This window comes from Anser cygnoides, chromosome 1, assembly GCF_040182565.1.
Source record: "Anser cygnoides isolate HZ-2024a breed goose chromosome 1, Taihu_goose_T2T_genome, whole genome shotgun sequence".
NCBI classification, from domain to species: Eukaryota; Metazoa; Chordata; class Aves; order Anseriformes; family Anatidae; genus Anser; species Anser cygnoides.
The window spans coordinates 139,617,193-139,639,467 of record NC_089873.1 but is presented as its reverse complement, the minus strand read 5'-3'; the positions used below and the strand labels follow the sequence as shown (position 1 = coordinate 139,639,467).

General features: G+C 44.3%; 1 protein-coding gene across 7 annotated transcripts in view; it reads left to right on the top strand.

Annotated features, from left to right (window-relative positions):
• JADE3 (jade family PHD finger 3) overlaps positions 1-22,275 on the top strand; it is a 60,339-nt gene that overhangs the window by 14,538 nt on the left and 23,526 nt on the right. For 3 of the 7 annotated variants that reach the window (XM_066983227.1, XM_066983242.1, XM_048051165.2), the window contains exons 2-4: positions 2,269-2,321; positions 14,298-14,357; positions 15,439-15,521. In XM_066983227.1, coding sequence (XP_066839328.1) covers positions 14,309-14,357; positions 15,439-15,521 — 132 coding nt within the window. In that variant the 5' untranslated portion in view covers positions 2,269-2,321; positions 14,298-14,308. Of the gene's footprint in view, positions 1-599; positions 2,322-2,373; positions 3,051-14,297; positions 14,358-15,438; positions 15,522-22,275 lie in introns of those variants that run through there. The other 4 variants (XM_066983254.1, XM_066983250.1, XM_013180647.3 and 1 more) reach the window with 3 other exon arrangements.

The following is a 22,275-nucleotide window of genomic DNA, read 5'->3' as shown; positions in this document are numbered from 1 at the left end:
GCCGGCCCTCCTCAGCCGGAGCGCGGCCCGGCGCTGCTGCGGGGTTTTGCCGCAGAGCCTGGGCGGGATTTTGAGGCGGCTTCCTCAGGTCCCCCACCTGCTCGCCTGGCTTGGCCTCATTTTCACAGATTCACAGATTCACAGATTTCTCTAGGTTGGAAGAGACCTCAAGATCATCGAGTCCAACCTCCGACCTAACACTAAGTACTCCACTAAACCATATCCCTAAGCTCTACATCTAAACGTCTTTTAAAGACCTCCAGGGATGGTGACTCCACCACCTCCCTGGGCAGCCCGTTCCAATGCTTAATAACCCTTTCGGTAAAGAAGTACTTCCTAACATCCAACCTAAAACTCCCCTGTCGCAACTTTAGCCCATTCCCCCTCGTCCTGTCACTAGGCACGTGGGAGAATAGACCAACCCCCACCTCTCTACAGCCTCCTTTCAGGTAACTGTAGAGAGCGATGAGGTCGCCCCTGAGCCTCCTCTTCTCCAGGCTGAACAAGCCCAGCTCCCTCAGCCGCTCCTCGTAAGACTTGTTCTCCAGACCCCTCACCAGCTTGGTCGCCCTTCTCTGGACTCGCTCGAGCACGTCCATGTCCTTCCTGTAGCGAGGGGCCCAAAACTGAACACAGTACTCGAGGTGCGGCCTCACCAGAGCCGAGTACAGGTACATTTTGGGGGCTGCAGGCCGGATTCCCCTCAGTGGAGGCCGGAGGCTCGGCTCCCAGCTTGCGCCTGAGGCGCCTGGGCCGGCAGCCATGGCCCCCAGGTGGCGGGGCTGACGGCAAGGCCCCGGCCTGCTTGCGGCCGTCACCCACCGTGCGGCCACCTCAGCTCGAGCTGCTTCGTCTGCCCGGCACCAAGCTGGTTGCTCAGCGTGCCTATAGCCAGAGACTGTCAAGGAGGTGGGGAAAGGGAACTGAGGTGGTTTAAAAATAAATAAATAAACAAACAAACAAAAAGCTCACACACAAACACAAAAACCCCAAACCTCAAGTCAAAGAAAATGAACGTAGCTAAAACTTCAAAATGTTGTCAGTCACAATAGAGGAGCATTGATATATTGTGTGTGGGCTTTGGGCTTTTTTGCTTGTTTGTTTTTTCCCCCTCCCAGCTTCTATGGAAATGTTTTCCTTTGATGCCACAGCCGAAGTTGAGCAAGGCTGGCTGTTAAGTAAGAGGATGCCTGCTGCTCCTCGGTGGCTGCGGGGCGCTGGGACCCCGTCCCTCTGCCGCAGGAGGGTGGGGAAGCAGAAATGTGGTGCTGACACACAGGCCAGAAGCTGCCTTATTTCTGCAAGACATTGCCATCCCCACCCCCCGCCCCTTCTTCTTATTCTTTTTCTTCTGGCAGTATGCGTAGTTATCGGTTCCTCGTTTTTAACTGGAGTTTCTGCTCTCTAATACTGTGCTTCCCAGCTCATAGCGGCTGACATCCCCAGGAGCATTGTCACAAATCTGCTGGGTGTAACGATTTTAATGTTTTTGTCATGTCCATTACAATAGGACACAAAACGTACATGTGCATAGCCCCACAAGAGGGGAATGCGGGCAGCTGGTAGAGGACAAAATGCCTTCTCTTCCCAGAGTTAATATTGCTCAAGGCGAGTTACTTGATTAAAAAGAGCAAGTAAGCAGAGTCCCTGCCAGGGAAGCTGAGCTGCCCAGGATCGTCACGGAGAAGCCTGAGGAACGTGGTGAGGAATCCAGGCAGGAGTTACACAGGCCTTTCCTTCCAGACTTATTTTTTTAATTTGTCTTTGTGTGAATTTATAAGCATACTCAGTTCATCCAAGACCTTCTAGAAGAAAGCAAGCATCTGTGTGTTGGAAGAAAGCCCTCCAAATCAGCCGAATAACCTTGCAGTTACCTGGACGTTTCATACCCCCCAAAACAGGATAGAGGATATTCTAGTTTTTGTGTTGCTGATATTGGTAAAGGCGATTCCCGCTCATGCTAAGAGAATGGCAAAGTTGACTTTTAAGATTATGTTTACGAATTTACTTTTCGCTGTAGTACTTTGTGTTTTCGTATTGTAGTACGTGTACACACAGTTGATGTGTTTAATTGTTCTGCGTACACACTGCGTGAGAATTAGGGAATTTAAGGCTTTGATTTATACTATGGTAGTACTTGTTTGTATTGCAATTTAAAAAAAAAAATAACATACCCTTCACTTACTTGCCAAAAATGAAATTGTAGCTCAAACATACAATGCCTGATGTCACTCCTACTCCCTAAATAGCACTCCTTTCATTTTTTAGGAGCTTGTGATGTCATCAGCTGAAGCGAAAACATCTACCTCGTGACCTGGCATGTAAGTGAAGGAGGAACTGATATTTAAAAACAAAAAATGTGTGTGTTGGTGTTTACAATGTGTAAATTGAACCTATATACCTTCAGCATTCAGATACCACCTTTTAAATGAAAGCTTTGTGGATTTTAAAGGAATATAAAGTCTTTTAAAAGAGAGGAAGTCATAAAAGAAGCTGTTAACAGTGAGAGTCCAGCTTGCAGAGGTCCTTGTAATAATTTCAGTTAAAATCTGTTGTGATGTACCCTGTAATACTTGGAAGTTGGTAGGCTTACGGGGAAAAAAAATGATACCATTCCAATATTTACATGTGCTGATTCTACTGCTTTTTATTCTGTTTTTTTTTTTTTTCTGGGTATGAATTTTGATAGTTGTGATGAATACATGTTGTGTATGCTGTGATACCCTTCCTAAAAGCAGAAAGTCCAGTTATGCAGAAGGTTTAGGCTCTTTTGCGTGTTTGGATACTTCACAGTAGACTTCCCACAGTTTTGTGGCACCTTTTTTTTTTTTTTTTCTTTCCCCTTAAATAAGCAAAAATATTTCTATCCTCTGCATGGGCTTTTTTTTTTCCCGTCTGCTTGCTCTCTGCTTTTCTTTTTTGTAGCTGAAAGGATTAAAGTGCAGTCACTGCTTTGAGGGCTGATGTCAGCAGCGAGCTGGGTATTCCTAATTAGTGCCAACACCTGTACCTCATTATGAAGCCTTGTTCAAGCTGCCCAGTGAACCGAGGTAGCTGGTCTCTGTTGCATGTCTCTAATGTGATTATAAACCCCTCTTCTGATGCAAGTTTTATTACTTATTCTACTTTTGGACTGATGTGGAAAGTGAAGCTAAGCTGAGCCATTTGGCTGGCTATCAAAGATTATAAGGAGGGGCAAAGAGAGATGATGCAGTCATCTCAGTTTCAAGACTTTTAGTTCAAAGCTTGCTTCTGCTTTGACTGTTTAAAAAAGAAAAGAAGTGTTTTTTCTAGTTTTCAGTGTCAGATCCTCAGAGTTTAGAGACCAGATCTACGGATTCCAGGTGGGCTCTGAACATGTGAGTGTGGCTGCTGTTGTGCATAACCCACTGATTTTCTGCAAATAGAGCTTTGGCCTTGACTACTCTTGTACCATCCCTTTGTCTTCAAGGGGTTAGGAGCTAGCAATTCTTCTACAGACAAAAGCAAACTCCTTCTCTCCTCCCACCTGATTCTGTATTGTTAGCAGGGCTAAAATGTAATGTGTTTTGCCCTTGCAGTTGAAAATTGTGTTCAACAAATCATGTTGAATAGATTTAACTAATTAAATTAATGACTCAGATGAGATCACTGTTAGCCTTTTTTAAACAAATAAATGTTTAAATTTGGTTACTTTTTTCTAACTAGTTCAAGCAGATTTTTAAGAGGTTATCTTACAGAATTCAAACATAGGACAACAAAATTCTGGCTGTGGCTTTGGGTTACTTCCCTCTGAGTGAGGAGAGAGGCATAACAACTTTGGATGTGTATCTTGGAAAGGTTTGAGTTGATAAACCTGTAAGAATTCACAGGAGAACACCGTGCTAGTTATCCAGACTTGGAAAAATGGAAGGAAATAGAAGTGTAGTGGATTCTTAAACTTCAGACATGGGATTGGAAATGTTGTTAGTGAAGGGATCACATCTCTGTATAGTAAAAGCTGGGGGGCGGAGGGAGAAGAGGAATAATTAAACAGACTTCTATGTGCATCTCCTTCAGCTTAGAGTTGACCCAGCCATTTTTAACTCCTTGCAGCACATCCTTTTAATTGTTCTCTTACTTTGCGCAAGCTTCACTGCACAACCTGGAAAATGGAGTAAAGACTTGTTGCAACTACGTGTCCCCGCAGGTATTTCTGTCAGATCCTCACGACTTTCAGAATAGAAATAAACAGATGTATCTCTGTTACTTTGTGGCAGAAATTAAAATGATAAGAAATGCCAGAGTAACAGATTTCAAAGCAGCTGTTTTCCTAAAACAATTCTTTGATAGCTATGTGGAAGTTGTGGAGGTTTCACAAATGAATTTAACAATTCTTAATGGTGATTTTAAAACTGAAGTGTTTTAATGTATACAAGGTAGTACCTGTGCCTCCAGAGGCAATAAGGTAAGGCAGAGACTGTTCTTTGCACGGATTTGGGATGCACAACAACAGTTTTTATAGCTACACACACATACATACTTGTGTACATGTGTGTATATATATACCCACACGTACATACACACATACGTTTCATGTTATTTCAGGATGCTCTTTGCTTCTCCTTCCATTCTTTTGCATTCTCCAAAAGAAAATTCTGAATCGATAGTACACTAAGGTGCATGTAGAATATATTTGTATAAAATGTTTATTAAATTTGCCTTAAAAACAAATACTGACATACTCGAAGTGACCCAAACTTTTACTTAATCATTTTGACCAAAATAACTCTCTACGGTGAACAGGGGTTGATAAAGTCAGCTAGGGCAGCAGCTATCAGAATCTTATTGTTGTGCTGTTCGTAATCAGAATTTTATCTGAAAAATACACTCATTTAGGTATTTACCATGGTCCTATAGACCACTTATTTCACCTCTAGTCCACAGAGATCAGGTTGGGAACTGATCCATTTAATACTAAAACCAAATAATAATCCATCTCACAGAGGTGAATTGTTACAAGTAAGCCTGGTTTCACAGGAGATCTGTTAGGGAATTAGACCAGTTACTGTATCTGATACCGGTCAACAGTGGGCATCTAGGGAAAGAAACCATTTTAAAGCTCTAGAGTGTGCTCAATTTCTTGTAAATTTTTGACTTTGGGATTGTGGGGATGGCAGGTTGATGTTGACACATTGTGTTTTATAGCCCTTGTCATCCGTTTGCCTAATTCTCTTCAGTCTGTTTACTTTTCAACCCCTGCAGCATGCCATAGCAATTTTGTATAAAATTACTCTTTTTGCGTTTAATGACTTCTGTTTTAAGTTTGTCTTGTAACTGTGTCACCAGTCTTCGGGCCGCCATGAGGAGCAGTAGTCTCCTCATCCTGTTCGCTGTTCTTTACCACTTGTGGTAGATTTTTCCTGCTCTGCACCGTCTTCTCAGCCTGGCAGTCTCACTCTTTCATCTCTTACCCTAAAGCCGTGGCACGCTCCCCGTACAGCTGGAGCTTTGTGTTCTGCAAATACTTTTTCTCCAGCGGTGCCAAAGGGAGGGAGGAGACACTCCCTTGCTCTTAGGAAAAATGAGTGACCTATTAGTGTTGCTCATCCACAAAGGCTTTTCCATCTGGCTCTGTGGGTGCCGCAGTTGGAACCAGACAGTCTTGTATTAGTGCTCTTCACCACTGCTCTGGGGCCTTGTTGGAAGGATGCCTCTGGCGTATCAACGTACAGCAGCTCTGAGGGGTGTCCTCATAAAGTAAGTGGTGCTACAGCTGATTTGGGAATGCCCAAGGACCCCATTTTCAGAGGTGTACAACTAACGTGTTTATTTTCATCCACCTAAGACCTTTTACAGCTGTCCCTCAGGCTCTGTGGCGTGTCTGGGTGCCTGTTGACTTGGAGCTGGTGCTGGTGCAGGCACCTGCCTTCAGCCTCCCTCACAGGGACCGGCCCAGGCCTGCTCCGCTCCTGCAGCACAACTGCGGTCCGAGCAACCCGTCAGTTCTGCCGTCCCTCGTGTGGGGATGTCGGTGGTGGAGGAGGAGTCTCAGGTGGCATCAACAGTGCAAGGAGGATCTCCACATCTTTTATTGGATGTGAGGGGAGTCATAGCGATGAAAGATGAGGCTAAGGCTGAGGTACTCAATGCCGTTTTTGCCACGGCCATTATTAGTAAAGCCAGTTGTCCTCAGGGTACCTAGCCCACTGATCTGGAAGATGATGATGGGGAGCCAGATGAAGCCCCTGTAATCCAAAGGGAAACTATAGGTCACCTCCTACATGTTTGAATGTTCTGTATGGGGCCTGACCCTTTCAATAGTTGCCCAGCAGTCCTGGCTAACTGAGGAGGTCCCAGTTGACTGGAGGTGGGTGAATGCCGTGCCAACCTACAGGAAGAAGGGCGGGAAGGAGAATCCAGGGAATTTACAGGCCTGTCAGTCTGACCTCGGTGCCAGGGGAGGTTACGCAGCAGATTATCTTGAGTGCCTTCACATGGCAGATGAAGGACAATCAGGTGATCAGAAGTTGTGGGTTTATGAAGGGCAGGTCCTGCCTGACTAACCTCATCTCCTTCTAGGACAAGGTGACCTGCTTAGTAGATGAGGGAAAGGCTGCGAATGTTGTTTACCTGGATTTTAGTAAAGTAAGTGAAGTAAGCAGTTTGACGCTTTCCCACGGTATTCTGGAGAAACTGGCTGCTCGTGGCTTAGCCAGGTGTATCGTTTGCTGGGTGAAGAATTGGCTGGATGTCCGGGCTCAAGGAGTCATAAAGAATGGAGCTCAGTCCGGTTGGTGGCTGGTCACCAGTGGCATTCCCCAGGGCTCAGTACTGGGGCCAGTTTTGTTTAATGTTTTTATCAATGATCTGGATGAGGGGATTGAGCACACCCTCAGTAGGTTTGCTGACAGTACCAAATTAAGCACGAGTGTTGACCATCTCGAGGGCAGGAAGGTGCTGCAGAAGGCTCTGGATAGGCTGTCTCAGGGGTCCGTGTCCAACTCCATGGCATTCAGCAAGGCTAAGTGCTGAGTCCTGCACGTGGGGCACAACAACCCCATGCAGTGCTACAAGCCGAGGGAAGAGTGGCTGGAAAGCTGCCTGGCAGAAAAGGACCTGCGAATGCTGGTTGATAGCCGGCTGAACGCGAGCCGGCAGTGTGCCCAGGTGGCCAAGAAGGCCAACACCATCCTGTTCTGCGTCAGAAGCAGCGTGGCCAGCAGGGCCAGGGAAGTGACTGTCCCATCATTCATGGCACTGGTGAGGCTGCATCCTGAGTGCTGTGTTCAGTTTCGGGCCCCTCCCTACCAGAAGGTGTGCAACAGCTGCAGCGTGTTGTGGGCTCTTAGCTGTGAATAAAGATGTGGGGAAACACCTCCCTGCTTCCCTGGCTTGTGGGTGTTTCTGTTCATCCCTGTACAGGAGCGGATAGTGGATGACGGGACTTGCTTTGGAGTCAGATTTAATGTCTCGTAACCGTGCAGCTTTGGCAGATCAGCTGCAATAGATCTCTGTCCTCATGGGATGGAAAGGATGTTCCGCATTGTCTGACGCCTTGTATTCAAGTGCGGGTGCTATATGGAAGTGCTTCGGTCTCAACTTGGCTGTTGGGTGACAAACTGAACCTCGTGGTCATTTTTACCTGTGTCCTTACTGCTTTCTCAAGTTGTGATGCTTTAGAAACCTTGAGCAGGTGCAGTTGTCCCTCGGTCCCCCTTTCAGAGCAGCGTCAGTCCCAGTGGACACCAGTTGGGCTCTTCCAGGATGTTGTCTTCCACTTGAGATGGGTGATTTATCGAAGCCTAGAAGGCTAATTATGTTTTTTTAAATCTGTTTAAATCTGACTAAAATGTCTTTGGTGTCTTGTGTATTACAGATTGTAGCACATAACATTAAATTAGTTGTCTGGCCATTAAAAGTAATTTGAGTTTAGCGGTTGTTAAGACAAATTTTGTTGTCTTTTTAAACATTTTTAAGACCAAAAAGTGCGTTAACAACTCATTTAAGTTTTTGTTTTGATGTTTTGACATAGAGAACTAATAACTGCACATAAACGTGTCATAAAGTGAAATAGGAGAAAATATAGTAGGATTTCAGTATTCAGCTAAAGGTTTGGAATATTCCAAATATTTTGAGTTCTGGCTGTGACAGTACGTTCCCTTTAATTGTATCTAATGATCCCCTCGGTGCCATTTTTTATTAGGAAAACTTAAGCATCCAGATTGTTTATTTTAAACTTGTAAATGAAAACCGTTTCTTGTCAGATGAGGAAAGAAATGGTCAAATTAACGTTTCCTAATAGGAAAATGTGTTGTTGCTTTCTCTCATCCTTTGAATAGGATATAAAGACACATCTTTATGTTTTCTGCCTTTTTTGCAATCCATTAGGTTTTGTTAGTGATGCAGAACTTTGCAGCAAAGCAGTTAGCCTCTTTAAAGCATTATAGCAAGAAATAAACGAGTCAAAACAGATAAAATATTTAATGCAGGTTACTGTCAGTGCTTTTATCGCTTGAGATTTAGAAAAACAAAACAAAAGCAGTGAAACCTACTTTAATTTTTTATTAGCGAGTACAAAAAAATTACCGGATTATTTTAAGAATCTTGCAGCATGTGAGAATTGTTGCCTACGCTGTTGACAGAAAAAACAGTTTTTTCTTAATTCCAAATAGTGCCTGTATTTCTGCATTCTTCCTTCGGTGATAGCACCTAGTCCCCTGTCTGTGTTTCCTACCTGAGGCTGTGCCCTAATTTTTTGGCATTTTGGTGTTTGTGAGCAGTGCCGCGGGGTGGTGAGGAGCCTGCCCTGGGGCAGCCGGGGGAGGCACCCACTCAAACTCAATATGCTATTTTGGAGGAAATCGCCTTTTTTGTCCAAGTCCCAGCTGATGTTTTAGGAAAAACAGTAGTTCTGCTGTTCTGCAAGTCAGTGTAAAAGTGGTACTGTGTGCAGCAGTGGAAGCTCACCGCAGGGGCTGGAGTCGAGGGGAGTGCGGCCATGTGCACGTTTGTGTGTTTGCTTGAATTTTCATCCGTCTGACGCTGTCTGTTCCTTGAAATGGATTCTGCTCAGATTCATGTCGTCTTCAGGCTGGTTGTGCTAAAGGTGTACGTGTTTAATGGGCAGGAATATGTCAGTGCCTGCCCAGCTCACCTGGCTGGGCTGTGTGCAGGCCAACGCACGTGACTTTCTTCAGAGAGATGAACATCAGGCTGTGCTTTCATTGCCGTGCATGAAGAAAGCAGAGAAGAGAGCGGGATTTAATTTCTCCCCACCTCTTGGGGAGCTCCTGCACGGGTGGTCTACGGACTGCGCGCCTTGCTAGCAGTGCACTCACCCAGGGATGGATTCTGCTCTTTGCAGGCCGTGTGGCAGGAGGCGATGCAGGCAAAGCCACCGCTCGCCCTCCTTCTGTACTCACGGGGCACGGTGACCATCAGGGGTAGGTGCACGTTACTAAGTTATTTAATTTTCAGGTTAGAGAGAAATAAAGAAGCAATGTTACTTCTTTCCTGAATTTCCTTCCCTCTGAATTGTTTAACCTTTCAAACCTTTTCATTGCGGCAAATATTGCCAGCCCAAGTTCTGAGTAGGTGTTTTCTTTTTTTTTCAGTTTATATAGCCTTTTTTGTGAGATTGGATAGGATATTAAAAAATAATAATAAAAAACCCAAACACGAGTGATCTCTCTTCCTCTAGTTATTTGAAAGGTTGTATTAACTCTACTCATATTTCGTAATTTCCTTGGCAGTTGACTATGAAATTTGACCTATTTAAATGGTTTTACTGTACTACATTTCCTGGAGACCTTTCAAGATAATTTGCTTCCTAATCTAAATTTAACAGTTACATAAACCACATTTTGGAGACTTGGAGATTTCTACCTACTGCCTCTGCTTTTTTTTTTTTTTTTTTGCACGTAGACAAGCCATATTAAGTACCAAAGTTTAGTCTGAGATTTGCATGTAGCTTGTCATTTTTTTTTTACGTACTTAGATGCTGTTTTTCTTTTTAACAAGACAGAGAAAGTAGGTTATTTTTCATCCCACTTGAAAGTTTCCTTAGAAGCGTGGCCAGTTCCGTTTTGATCAGTCTATTTTAAAACGTAAAGAAATAAAATCTCACCGCCCTAGTGTGTGTTTGTGTTACAGCTCATTGAATTTCTTGGTTTCCTCTTCCTTCTGTACAGGTCTTCACAGGTACTGAACCTCTCACGTACGTGTTGAACCCTTCTATTCGACAGAGTGAAGCTGGGAAGGAAGGACTTATTCCCTGGAGGTTCTGTTTTGTTCAGAAATCCCATATGGATTTAAGGATTCATTTTGTATGCTTGTCTCTGGTGTCTCTTGCGTAATCTGCCGTGTGAGTTTGGGCTCAGTGATACCTCATCCTTCTTACTGGTGCGCGATGCCGAGAGATGTGTCAGGACAAGAGGATGAACTCCTAGTGCTTTATTTGGTAAATGCAGTTTGCTCTGACACAAACTGAAAAGGGAGAAGGGCTTGTTGCTGGTGTTTCTGCAGGTGTTTGGGGCGCTGAAATTTTGTTAAGTGTCGGCCATTTACATCTACTGCTTGACTGATTTCTTTGAGAGATGTGCAGTAACTAGCTTTTTCAGAAAGGGGAAGTGCTTTTAGTCAGTGCCATGCCGATTTTCCTCGGGGAGAGAGTGGTGGCAGAAGCGAGTGGCTGTGTCTTGGTAAAATACTGGGGTTCATGTCGTGAGGCGGTGCCAGGGAGGAGGGTTCCTTCAGCTTTGCTAATTCTTCTTTTCTGGAGTTGTGGCTCTTCTCCGTAGCTGTTGGGGATGGATCAGGGATGCGTGCCCAGCCCTGAGTGCACAAGGAAGAAGCTCGGCCGATGTGGAGCGTGGTGCAAGTCAGGAACTGTCCTGGTGACTGGCATCAAAAATGATACCAGAAAATGTTCCTCTGCAGTAGTTGCCTGGAGAGTCAAGCACCTCTTTGCTTGAGATGTGGTGATTTTTTTAACGTTGCTCTTGTGTTTTAGTTTTCATTTAAAAGATCCCTGACGGTGAGCATCTTTGGAATCTGTATTTGTTGTCGTAGAAGTGATCCATCATCTGTTAGTCCTTCTGTTGACTTAAAAAATAAATAAATAAATAAAAAATAAAAAAAAATAAAAAAGCTTTATATCAAAGCATGTTATCTTCCCATTTTTAGTGCTCGTTTCTAAGGTGATCTATGCTTGACCATAAAGCTTGAGCACATTTTGAGTCCGTAACCAGTGCACCCCTACTTCCTTTCAGGGTAGTGAGAGTTATTGGTGGCTGAGAAATGAGGTGTATGGTTGGGTTGGGTTTTTTTTTTTGAGCCACTTACCTCCTTCGTGCTGTAGTATTTAATTTCTCAGTTGCTTTACACTCATGTTTCTTAGCTTGTGCATGGGAACTACTGGAAAGTTTGAAGTCTGAAAGTAAATTCTCAAGATCCAGACCAAAAGTTCCACAGGCAAATTTGCAGAATGCCGGAGTAAATGCCTGACTCCACAAAGAGAAAGCAATTGGAAAGAGGCTGATGGCTTCAGCTGCTCACCGTACGGTATTTCCATCATGTTCTTAATGACAGCTCATCTCTTCTCATCTCTTTTTTTCTTTATAGTAGCATCTACTTGAGGCAGTTTTCTAAATTATTTTTGAACTGTTCTGTGAAAAAAGGTATTTCTTATACGTTACAAAAAATTTAAAATGGTTTTTTATTTTGTGTGTAAAGATAATTTTTTTTGTTCTGTCTTTGGCATGCCGCATGCCATTCATTATAGCTGGTGTTCGGAGGTTGGGAAAGGGCATTGGCATTCTCCTGAGTTTATTTCTCACCTTCGTATTTGATCCTTTCCTGATCGTTCGCTCTTCCCTTCATTCACTCTTGAGGCACGTGTTGGGGGGAAAATGAACCATGCCCTGTTATTCCAGGCCTGTATCACCATGGTTTTCAGGGGTGCGGTTAGAAAAGGGGCCGAACCAGGCCGTACGGGAGATTCAGCCCCTCTCAGGGGGACTTTGGTTCTGCTTGTTGGGTCTGGGCTTTTGGTTCACGTGGTTTGCCCTTTCTTCCTCCGTTTAGCCGCGACTCGTGTAGGTCGCTCCTCCATTTGGTGGTCGGGGCGCGGTGACGGGGGCTCTCCCGATAGCAGCAGAGGTGAGGCGTGAGGGTGCCAAGTCCTGAGCCAGGCAGGGACCCAAGGAGAGCACGGAGCACGTGGATCCCCTTCATAACCTGTCCTCCTGGGCACGGCGCTCCCGTGATTTGCTGTAGCTCTGTGTGCACAGTTACTGCGGTTAATGCTGCCACAAAAAAAAATCGGGCTGGATTCCGGCGTTATTGCTACGTGGGGCTCTTACCCTGGGTGACTGCTTTTGCTGCCGCTCTCTGCTGTGACGGAGGTGTAAATCTCTTGCCTGAGCTGCTACAAATCCACTGCCCAAGTACAACTTCCCTAAACGTTTTTTCATCACCGTGGAGTGGTTGGCAGAGGTGCGTTTTCTATTCATAGGTTGTTTTTTTTTGTTGTTAGTTTGTTTCTGCGTAAGCTGCCCCTGAAGCAGCCATCTCCTGCGTCTGCTCTCCTCTCCGAGGTGCCCAGGCGCTCCCTGCCGCGCTGTGCGTCTCGGCCCCGTGTTTAGCCCCGCTTTCGCTGGGCGCTGCCTGTCTCCTCAGCTGGCCGCCTTTAAGACGGAGTGAAGAGGTTTTATTGCTGCATATGTTTATGTAGACTATAAAAGATTAGAGTCGCCTGCCATAAGCTTTCAGCACCTTTTAACAGCTGCTCAAAAATTCATCTGAACATAAAAACGGAGCGCTCGTGTTTCTTGCTAAGCAATGGCAGTGAGGAATGCTGCTGTGCACACCTACATGCGTCCTCTCAGCATGTCCCAAGGTCCTGTAACGTGCCCGAAGGTTTGGAAACCAGGCTGTTCAGAGCTGAAGGCTGCTGGCAGAGAAGGTGTCGGCATGGGCAGAGCCTGCTCCTTTCTAGGGAGCTGTGTCCTCCAGGTCGGGCTGCTGCGGCGCACCACGGCTTTGCGGGGGAGAAGCTCTAAAACAGGCAATGCCGTTTGAGCTGCTCTTGGCTGAAGCCTTTAAACTGCTGGAGTCGGCAAGATGAAACTGGTCATCTTCATCCCTCATTACCTAGAGCTTAATTCCAAGTCTGGTGCCACCAAAACACGCACAAAGAACAGCCCTGCTGGCCCAGGTCCTTCCTGCCTGTCAGACAGCTTTTGCCCAGATCTTTGAAGTTTCTTACCTGACTGCTGCCTGCACGGTGAGCGGTGGAAGCGAAACCCCGCAGCGCTTTGGGTCCTCTGTTTTCAACGTAGCTCTTCCTGTGTGGTGTGGCTGCCTTGCTTCCCCGGCTTGCTTGAGCTCTGAGAAGGGGAATTAACATGAATTAAGTTGTTTTCTGGTGGGAGTTTGTAGGTGATTTAAGGCTATTAAAGTGTCGCCTTCTGATGCCCTGTCCTGTTAACCACGGACCCCCCTGGTTAAATACCTGACTCAGAGGCGCTGTGTGTATACCCAGCTGAAAAATACATGCATCGCTTCCCTTTTCAGCTTCCAGCAGTGTGGGCAATGTCTTTCTATAAAATATAGATCAAAGGATAGTTTTAAAGTTTGATTACTGTATCTAAATGCGCTGATCAAACTCATGCTCTTAAGTATAAAGGCTGCAGAAAATTTCCGCTAAATTAAACAATTCTGCTGCAAACAGTTCAGTTGCAATCTTCAAAGCCTTTGGATAGGCTTTTCTTATCCGGAAATCCTGTTTATCCCATGGTCTTTGGATAATCTCAAGACCCATTGTACAGTAACTAATGTGCAGGGTTTAACAAGCGGGCTATTTAGCCGTGCTTTTTTTTTTTCCCTTTAAGCAGCGTGGGGTTTGGTTTTGTTTAAGAGGCGCAGATCCTCACTGATACCCTCCATGGCTTGTCAAACTTCTCAGAGCCAAACTCTTAGGTCCCCCATGTTGTGACCGGATGATTTCAGTGCCGTCGGTCACCATTTTGGGGGATTATCCCCCTTTAACGTCTGCCTTTCACTTTACGCGGGCGCCTTCGGGCTCGGTTTTCCTCCCCTTGCAGGTGAGCTGCGTTTTGCACCCACGCCTGGCCGTGCTGCGGCCGCCCAGCCAGCTCTGCTCAGCAAGGGGGCTGGAGGGCGCTCGCTGCCGCAGGCACTGCTGCGGTTTCACGCCCGACAGCTCTCCTTTCGGGGGACTTCTGCCTTTGGGGTGCTGGGGTCGTGCGAGTCGGCAGGGCCCACGCAGCCTGTCGTCTTCTGATGGTCGCCATCAACTCTTTTTTTCTCTCTAGGATGCGTCAGGATGAAACGCCACAGGCATCTGAGCACCAGTGACAGTTCAGACAATGAGAGTAAGTAGCGTGTGCTAGTTTTTCTTTGGTCTGTCACCCCCTTGTGGTTTCCTTCTGTGGTTTGAGGGCAAACTGTTTCACCTCCCATAATTAAAACAATGTTTCTTGCTTGATTTCTTCTTGCCTTCCCTGTTCTTCTGTGTTCTGAATCCTGTTACGGGAGGAAAAGGAGGCGAAGGATCCTGTAAACTTGGGGGGGTGTTAAGTCTGCTTAGCATTTGAGGAGAAATTTGTGTGCCTTTCCCTTTCAGAGCTGCGAAAAATAAATCTGTAATTCAAGAGAAGTTTTGCTGCCCAGAGGAAGTTTTCGTATGGCTAGGGCCATAGAAAAGTCCTGCTGTCTCATGCGGTACAGACCCTCAGCCTTAAGTCCGAGCTGTCTGAGCATTTACATGTTGCAGTATCTTACACTGGTTCTTCATCTTTTACACCGTGGCCTGGTAGACAAGTCAGTGAAGTTCTGTTTTAAAAGTTCCTTGGCACATGTCTGGCTGAGGTTGCACCTTCCTTGTGCCTGCAAAGAAACTCTACGTGGCAGGGTCTCTTGGTTCCTTAGGAACCCGTGCCCATCTAATAATGCTACACGTAACGAGGATTCGTTGCCATATTTGCTACAACCCAGCAACGTACTGAACTAGCATCGTGCCCAGGAACGTCTAGACATCACACTGTACTTTTCTGCATCTCTCATCAGCACCCTTTAGTATCGTTGCTTTTTTTTTTTTCACTTTGTTTTTCTAGCACTTGCAAGCTCTGTCCTCGGTTTTGCTCCTCCTTCCACTTCTGTTAGAAAGGAAATGAGGGAAGGTGGTCTGCATGCTTGTTTCTGTTTACTCGCACTTGTATCGGGCAGAGCAGAATGTACCCATAAACTCGGTGTGCTGTGGTTTTACAAAGAACAAGTGGAACAGGAGGAGCTGTAATCAAGCCTACAGACTGCAGAAGAGCTTTTTGCCCACATCTTGTCAAGAATTATCATAATTCAGGAGATTGGAGTGCCTTGTGTTTCACCGAGCAATTAAATGAATTGAAGCGAGCTGTAATGGTTCTGTTTCTTATTTCTTTTCTTTTTTTTTAACAGGTCCTTCCACTTCCTTTTCTTCTTGTTCTAAATACAGGAGCAAGTCAAAAACACCAGCAAATGAACAAAAGAAACCTGCTGAGGTAAGAACCAGGGTTAAAGATTGGTTACCGGTAGTTTTTTGTCACGTATTTTTCAAGTTTCTAAGGCTTGAAATAGCGAGCTTTGAACCGGTGCCAGTGCGTTAGTTACCTGTCAAATTCTCCGTGACACTGTTTTTCCTCACCATGTGAGTAATGCAGGAGCTCCAGTGTTTGATGTCCCAAAATGACTTACGGCTTTGCAGATGGTAACTTGTGGTTCTTTATTCCCCTGAAATACAGTGTCTTTTTGAAATTGAAAAAGCTGGGATGGTTTTGTGATTTGAGAGCGAAGGAAGTGGTTTGTGTGTGTGTGTATGGGGAGGCTTTCTTCTTTCTGCTATAGGATGAAACAAGAACACCCCACTGGGCAGGTTACATGTGAACAGTGCTTAATCATCATCTGCCACTTGCTCACTCTTGTGGTTACCTTTAGTAAGGATTTTAATTGCCATCCCTACCTGTTACGCCTATCACCACTGTCGCTGGATCGATATTCACTACTTGAGTCCCTTTTCCTTCAGCGCTTGTGTGCAGTACAGTGCTCCGATCCGCCCTAGCAACCATCGCCACCGATTGCCCTTTTTGGGGAGGATTTTGTTGTCTGCTTTTTCCTCCAGATTTGATGCTTGCTTTCTCAAGGACTGAAGTCAGATAACAACTGCAAATGGGAAAATGTTTCTTGTAGTTAATTCCCCTTGCTTGCTGTCACGTCCCCTCCAAATGCATCCTTCAGCATGTTGGTATGACTGTTGATGCCCGAGGTTACTGAGAAAAAGACTGACAAAACATACTTTGCTTCTGTAGAATTTAAAACCAAGAGTTATGTCCCAGAAGTAATCTTTTGTACCATAACAGCAGCTTTTTAGCTGCTTAGATGCTACTGTGAGAGGCTGCATAAACATAAAGGTTGTGTTCATATAGCAAAAGCTATTCAGCAAACATGCTTCATGCTTCCTTTTTTGAATGCTGCTTCCCAGATGAATTTGGTTTGGTAGGAGCAAGGTTTCAGAATGTGTCCTTTCTTTGGAAGCTTAATTTTTATCATGAGTTGTTTGAAGAAAACACGCTGATTCATTCCAGAAAGGGAATCTTGCGTGAGTGTTTCCACACAACCAAAATTGGCCAGAACTAGCTTTATAATGTCTGTTTACAGCCACCACGAAGGTAAAGAAAAACCTACTACGCTTTTTACCTTTAAAGTGTTGATCTTTGAGGATTACGGTTCTGTGAGAATTTTAATCTTAAAACAGCTCGTGGCTACGGAGGTCTTGAAATTGTTGCTCACGTTTGTCGTCACAGCAGCTTTGTTGCTTGCCAAGCTGGGCAAATGGGGACAGAAACAAATACATTGCCAGCCTCGTGCTGTTTCAAGTACACCTCAGTGCCCAGTCCCTTCTCCGTGCCCAACTTTCTTCTTTCTCTTCTTCCTAAGGATGCTCCCATTACTGTTTTCTTTCGCTTCGCTCTGTTCTTTCTTCATGTATGTGTGTATGTATAAACAGTTATGAAGATGTGGTCCATGTATACAGCTTACAATTTTTTTATTTACATAACTTATAGAAATTAAAAGGAGCAGTGCTTTCAGTTCTTCTTCTTGTGATCTTTGCTGCTTTCTACCTATTCCAAGATAAAATCTTGAACCCTTTATTGCTTGATAAATACGAAAATTTGAAGAACAAAATTTGGAATATACACTTTGAATAAAAAAAGAAATGTAATTTATAACATCATCATTCCAATAATGGTGGCATTTTTCTGGCGTCTTTTGTTTGAGAGTCCCCCCTTCCCAGAAAAATAGAAAAAAAATCTTTGATGATGTCCTCTTCTGGAGGAGTGTCCCAAGTGCAATATTGCAATATTCCCCCCTCCCCACAAAAAAAAAAAAAAGGATAAATAAAGAAGAGTGGATGGGAAGGTGGTGGTAATAATTTATACCCCTCATGCAGAAAACTCTTGGCTATCCTTCCAAATTTTCCTTTCCTTGTGCTGGAAGCAAGCGCTCCTTCCAAGCCCTAGAAAAGCATATGCTGGAGATTTCATGCGACGGCATACTACATGAAATGCTGTTGTCAGCAGAGCATTGAAATTGATTGTTAATGCACCAACTGGTGACGAGGGTGTAAAGCAAAGACTGACCCTACCACATACCCTTCAAAAAATCAAGTTACAGTAATTCTGCAAGTTTCTTTGTGGTAATAGTTGTCTAATATCTACTGGATAGAAATTGAAAATTTCAGGCTGACAGCATCCCTTTAGCAAGGGATCTCTTTAGCAAGTTGGCAGTGCTCTCCTTTCATTCACCTCTGCTTGCCAGGCAGCAGACGTTTCTTGAGTTAGTGATGCAGAAAATCTAAAAGGTCAAAGCTATAAATAGCTGTTTGGGAATATTTTTGCTCGTGGTCTTCATACATTAATTTTTCTTTCGTGCCAGTAAGCCTGGCTTTCTCAATTATATTGTGTGTGGATACATAGGCTTTTTTTCTACTTTCTCAGCCATCTCCAGTCCAAGTGTTCTCCAGTATTTGGGTTTCCTCTTCAAATAAAAGCTCATTTTCAATATTGTGACCGACAGGTTAGTATATTTGTCAGCTGCTTCACAGGAGATGTTTGTAGTGGCCGTGCTCCTCTGTAAAAAAAAAATAAAAATAAAAAAAAAAAAGTTGGCTGTGGCTGAGGACTGCTCTGCCTTGCATTGCCTCTCATGGCTTCAGGAGGGAGGCAAGTGGACGGGACATTACTGCGTGGGACCTGAGGCCCGCTTACCCCACTCTTCTCCTTGAGAAGCTGGTGAAAGTAAGGCAAGCCTGTGATGGTGCTTCCTCAGAACACGCTGTTTGCCTTGGTGACTTCAGAAGGGAGACTGCAGCTCTTCCTCTTGTGCTCCTCTTGAGCTGTAATCTATGGCAAACAACTGAAATGGTAACTTCAAGCTGTCTGCTGTAGTGTTTACTTTGAATAGCAAAACAGTGTTAAGGTTACAGGCACCCCAGTAGCATAAGTCAGAACAGTTTTTTCAGATCTTTGTGATGATGTTGGCCGTGGGCAATGTGCAGAGTTGCCCCTTACGGGCTCGAAGCCGGACAGGAGGGACTCGCAGGTCTGAACGGTAGGCTGCGTGGGAGTAGCAGGGTAGGAGGCATTTGGATGACTGGCTCAGCATGAAACGTGTACTTTCCTGTTTCCTGTCTCCTTGGAAGCTGCAGCAGAAAACGATGGCAGAAAAGTTGAAATCATTTTTGCAGGGAAAACCTATTAGCTGGCCCATGCTGAATGACTGACCATTTCTTTTCCCTCAGGCTAGGGGGGGGCGCACAAAAGAGCCAAAGAGATTTATGTGACACTCAAGCTTATGTTTTGTTTTGTTTTGTTTTCAGTCTTCCCACCCTCTCTAAACTGTAGAAGAGGTAAGTTAGGATTGTGTGGTGTTTTTTTTTTTTTAAACCCTGCCCGTCTAAGGTGGCAGTATTTTACCTCTCCTTGCAAATACGGTTCCGAATCCCACAGCAATAGTAGTTTTTAATCCCTCGTTGCTGATAGCGACAGCTGTGTTATGTGAAATGTAGCTTGTCTTCCCCAAGTAAATGGTCTGCTTTCATTACTGGGGTATGTGAAACTTTTTTTAGTGGCATTTAACTGTCACATAAATTGTAGGTCTTGATGCTGAGGAGCACCCTGCAAGATTAGACTCTGAGCAGAAAATGGATTCTTTTTGCAGTTGGAAAGTGGTTGGTTTTGTTCTGTGGATGAATGGGCAATATGATTAAATCATATCGTTTGGCATGTCCCATGCATAATAGAAGAGGAGACTGTCACCTTTCCATGCGTGCTTTAGAAGATTCTGAATTAACTGCGACAGCTTGGACATCTCTGCGGGCTTCTCAAGACCTCTGGTCAACATACCTTATTCGTTTTAATGAGCTGGTTTTTAGCCTGCATGGGTTAATTGGTTAAAAAACTGATAATGCTTTCATCTAAATCAGAAAATCAGAGGTGCAACCTTGCTGGTTTTGTTTTTTTTTTGATCCTTTTGCTTTGAGATACCATCTCAAGATACTTGAACTCCTTAGCAAGAGGTGGCTGGAATGCACAAGGGCATGGAAAAGTTTGCTTGTGATAAGGCTGAGCTGTTTTACCTTTGGGACTGAATGAGCAGGCGTAATAGTAAAGTTTGGATGGTCTGGAAAAAGCAGAGGTGGAGCTCTGGTCCCCCCTGTCCTCGTGACGGAGGAATGGGGGAGGAAGGGTGGGAGAATATGAATGAGGCCAAAAGTTAGGAAGTCTGCTGGAATTAATAGGATGTCCTTTTCCGTGCACCATGTAATTAGACTGTGAAGCTCATCTGCATAGGAAGTTGTTGAGACTGAGAATTAAACATGATTAAAAAAGGAATTAAACGGATGGTAACGAGTACAGATTTTTCTAAATATCTGGTTTAATTAATACCATTTTTAAAAATTGATTGTTGAGATGAATCCTCAAATCCAAAGCTTACGTCTGATTAGCAACCAGAGGGAAACTTGATGTGTTCTTACACAGTTCTTGCATGTTCTTCTGGCTCATGAGGTGGTGCTGTCGGAGATACCAGAGAAATGACATTAGGTGGGGTTGATTTAGTGTCTGATTTCCTGGTTTTTCCTATAAACACTTGTAAAGGAGGCTGAGAAGATTAATGGCTGCTCCAAAGAAAAGTGCAATATTTCATTTGCTTGAGTCCTGGCTAATCCTTGAAAATAGTTTTAGGGAGTAGGAATTTGAAGATTAGGATTTACTGCAGGACACGGCCAAATTATTTAGATGTTTGAGAAGTACAAGTTTAATGCTACATTTCTGTCTGCTTTAGCTGTTTTAACATCATTAGTTTTTCGGTCCAGTCAGTGTATATGCCTGGAACTGTAGCTTCGTTGCTGTTTTACAATTATTTTGACTTCTATTTGCTTTGCTACAATACAAACCAACCAACCCTTCCTGTCTTGAGACTCTGGTCTCCTTTGTAATAAGGTGCCTTAAATTAGAAATTAACGCCCAGGTTGCAATGTATTAATGAGACAAAATCTACCTCGCAAGGATGAGCCCGCTAAATTTTGGAAAGTGGTGTGTCCCTTACAACTTCATCCTCTGTAGGTGGGCAGTCTTTGGCAGATGTGAAACTTCTATGCAAAGATTAGGTGTATTAGATTAGACTATCTGTACTCAGATATTATGTGGCTGCGTTATGCTTGTATTAGGTCTTACTACAATTTGTCTACCGTGTTATTTATGTAGTGATTTTAGGTATAAACTGGTGCTTCTTAAGCGTCTTTAGTTTTTGCTGATGGTGTTAGACGTGAGAGTTACAACAGGACAGTAAGCTTTGCTTATGGGTGACTTTGGAATGAAAAAGAAGATAATTGTGGAGGTGTATAAAAACTGACTGAAAACCTGATGGAAAACTTGTGTTCTTATGTAATTCACTCTGCATTTTGGAGAACATGTCTCCTCTTGGATGGGTAGTTGGCACCTGGAATTTCATCATTGGCCTTCAAGATGGGTTGTGAAGGAGATGCAAAAATAGGAAGACTACTAGCCATATTTCAGCTTTCTCTTTTAGAGAGGATACTGAGGATATTTCTGAGGTTATGCTTCTGGGGGAATCTGGGTGGGGGGAGGCATATTTTTTCCCTCCTGCCTTTTAAAAATCACTACTTTTCTGGGCCAGTCAGTCTTCTTGATTCTAGACAGCAGGCATAAGGAAATGAAATGTGTACTGCTGACTCCTTAGGGGCTCTGCCAGGCACCAGGGGAACCCTAAGGAGTGAAGCACTTAGATTCAATCCAGGAGAAATCCTGCTTTAATTGTAACAGCAGCAGAGTGGTTAACATGTACTTTACTTAAACCTCTGCCACGTGGTTCCCGGTGGTGGCCTACATGGCCATGGGAGCACCTTATCGTCATGACGTTCTGTAGGTAGGTGGTCACATACTGAAAAGCTCACTGTCACAAGAAGAAATAGGATTTTTCTTACCATTTTTAAGAGGTGACCCAATCCATTCGCTCTCACTGACACATGCATTTGGACAAGATAAGTTGAATGAGCAATAGGATCAGTCACTGCCGGTAGAAGCTTGGGTGGGGGTATTAAATTAGGTCTTTGACTCTCATTTTGTTGTTGTTGTGTGTTTTTTTTTTTTTGAGTGGGGAAGGAGGTTTTGGTTCCCCCTCTCCGCCCAGATGTGGCTTTAGGTTTGCATTAATCACAAACAAAACGTTCCTGAGGTCTGTGCAGATCTGATATTTGCATGGCTCAGTGAAGATGGAGGTTGTAGAAGGCTGTCGTGTGGTTAAGACCCAGTCTCTGTCTTTGATGCTAATGTTTCACTATAATTCTTCATAGCATTGCATGTGCCCCCTCGATATCTTTAGCAGATAAGGATATTGCACAGAAAGTAATATTCTTTGGTGGATAGCCTTGATTTATTCCCTGAGTCAGCGCAGGGGGGAGGGTCCTGTGAGGAAGATTATACGTCGAATTTTCATAGTGCTTGCAGAAGGAGTTCATGTTGAAGTCAGACAGCTTTTGGTGCCACATTTACAAGCTCCTGATTCAAGAAGTTCATCTTCCTTAGACATACTCTTCTAGCATAATTTACAAATAGGACTAAGAAGTCTGAAAAACAGATAAAATACGTGAACCATATCTTTCCATCCACAGGCCCATAATCTCACTGTAGCTTGGTGTTGGTGCCATGGAGGAGCAGAGCATGCTTATTGTGGAGA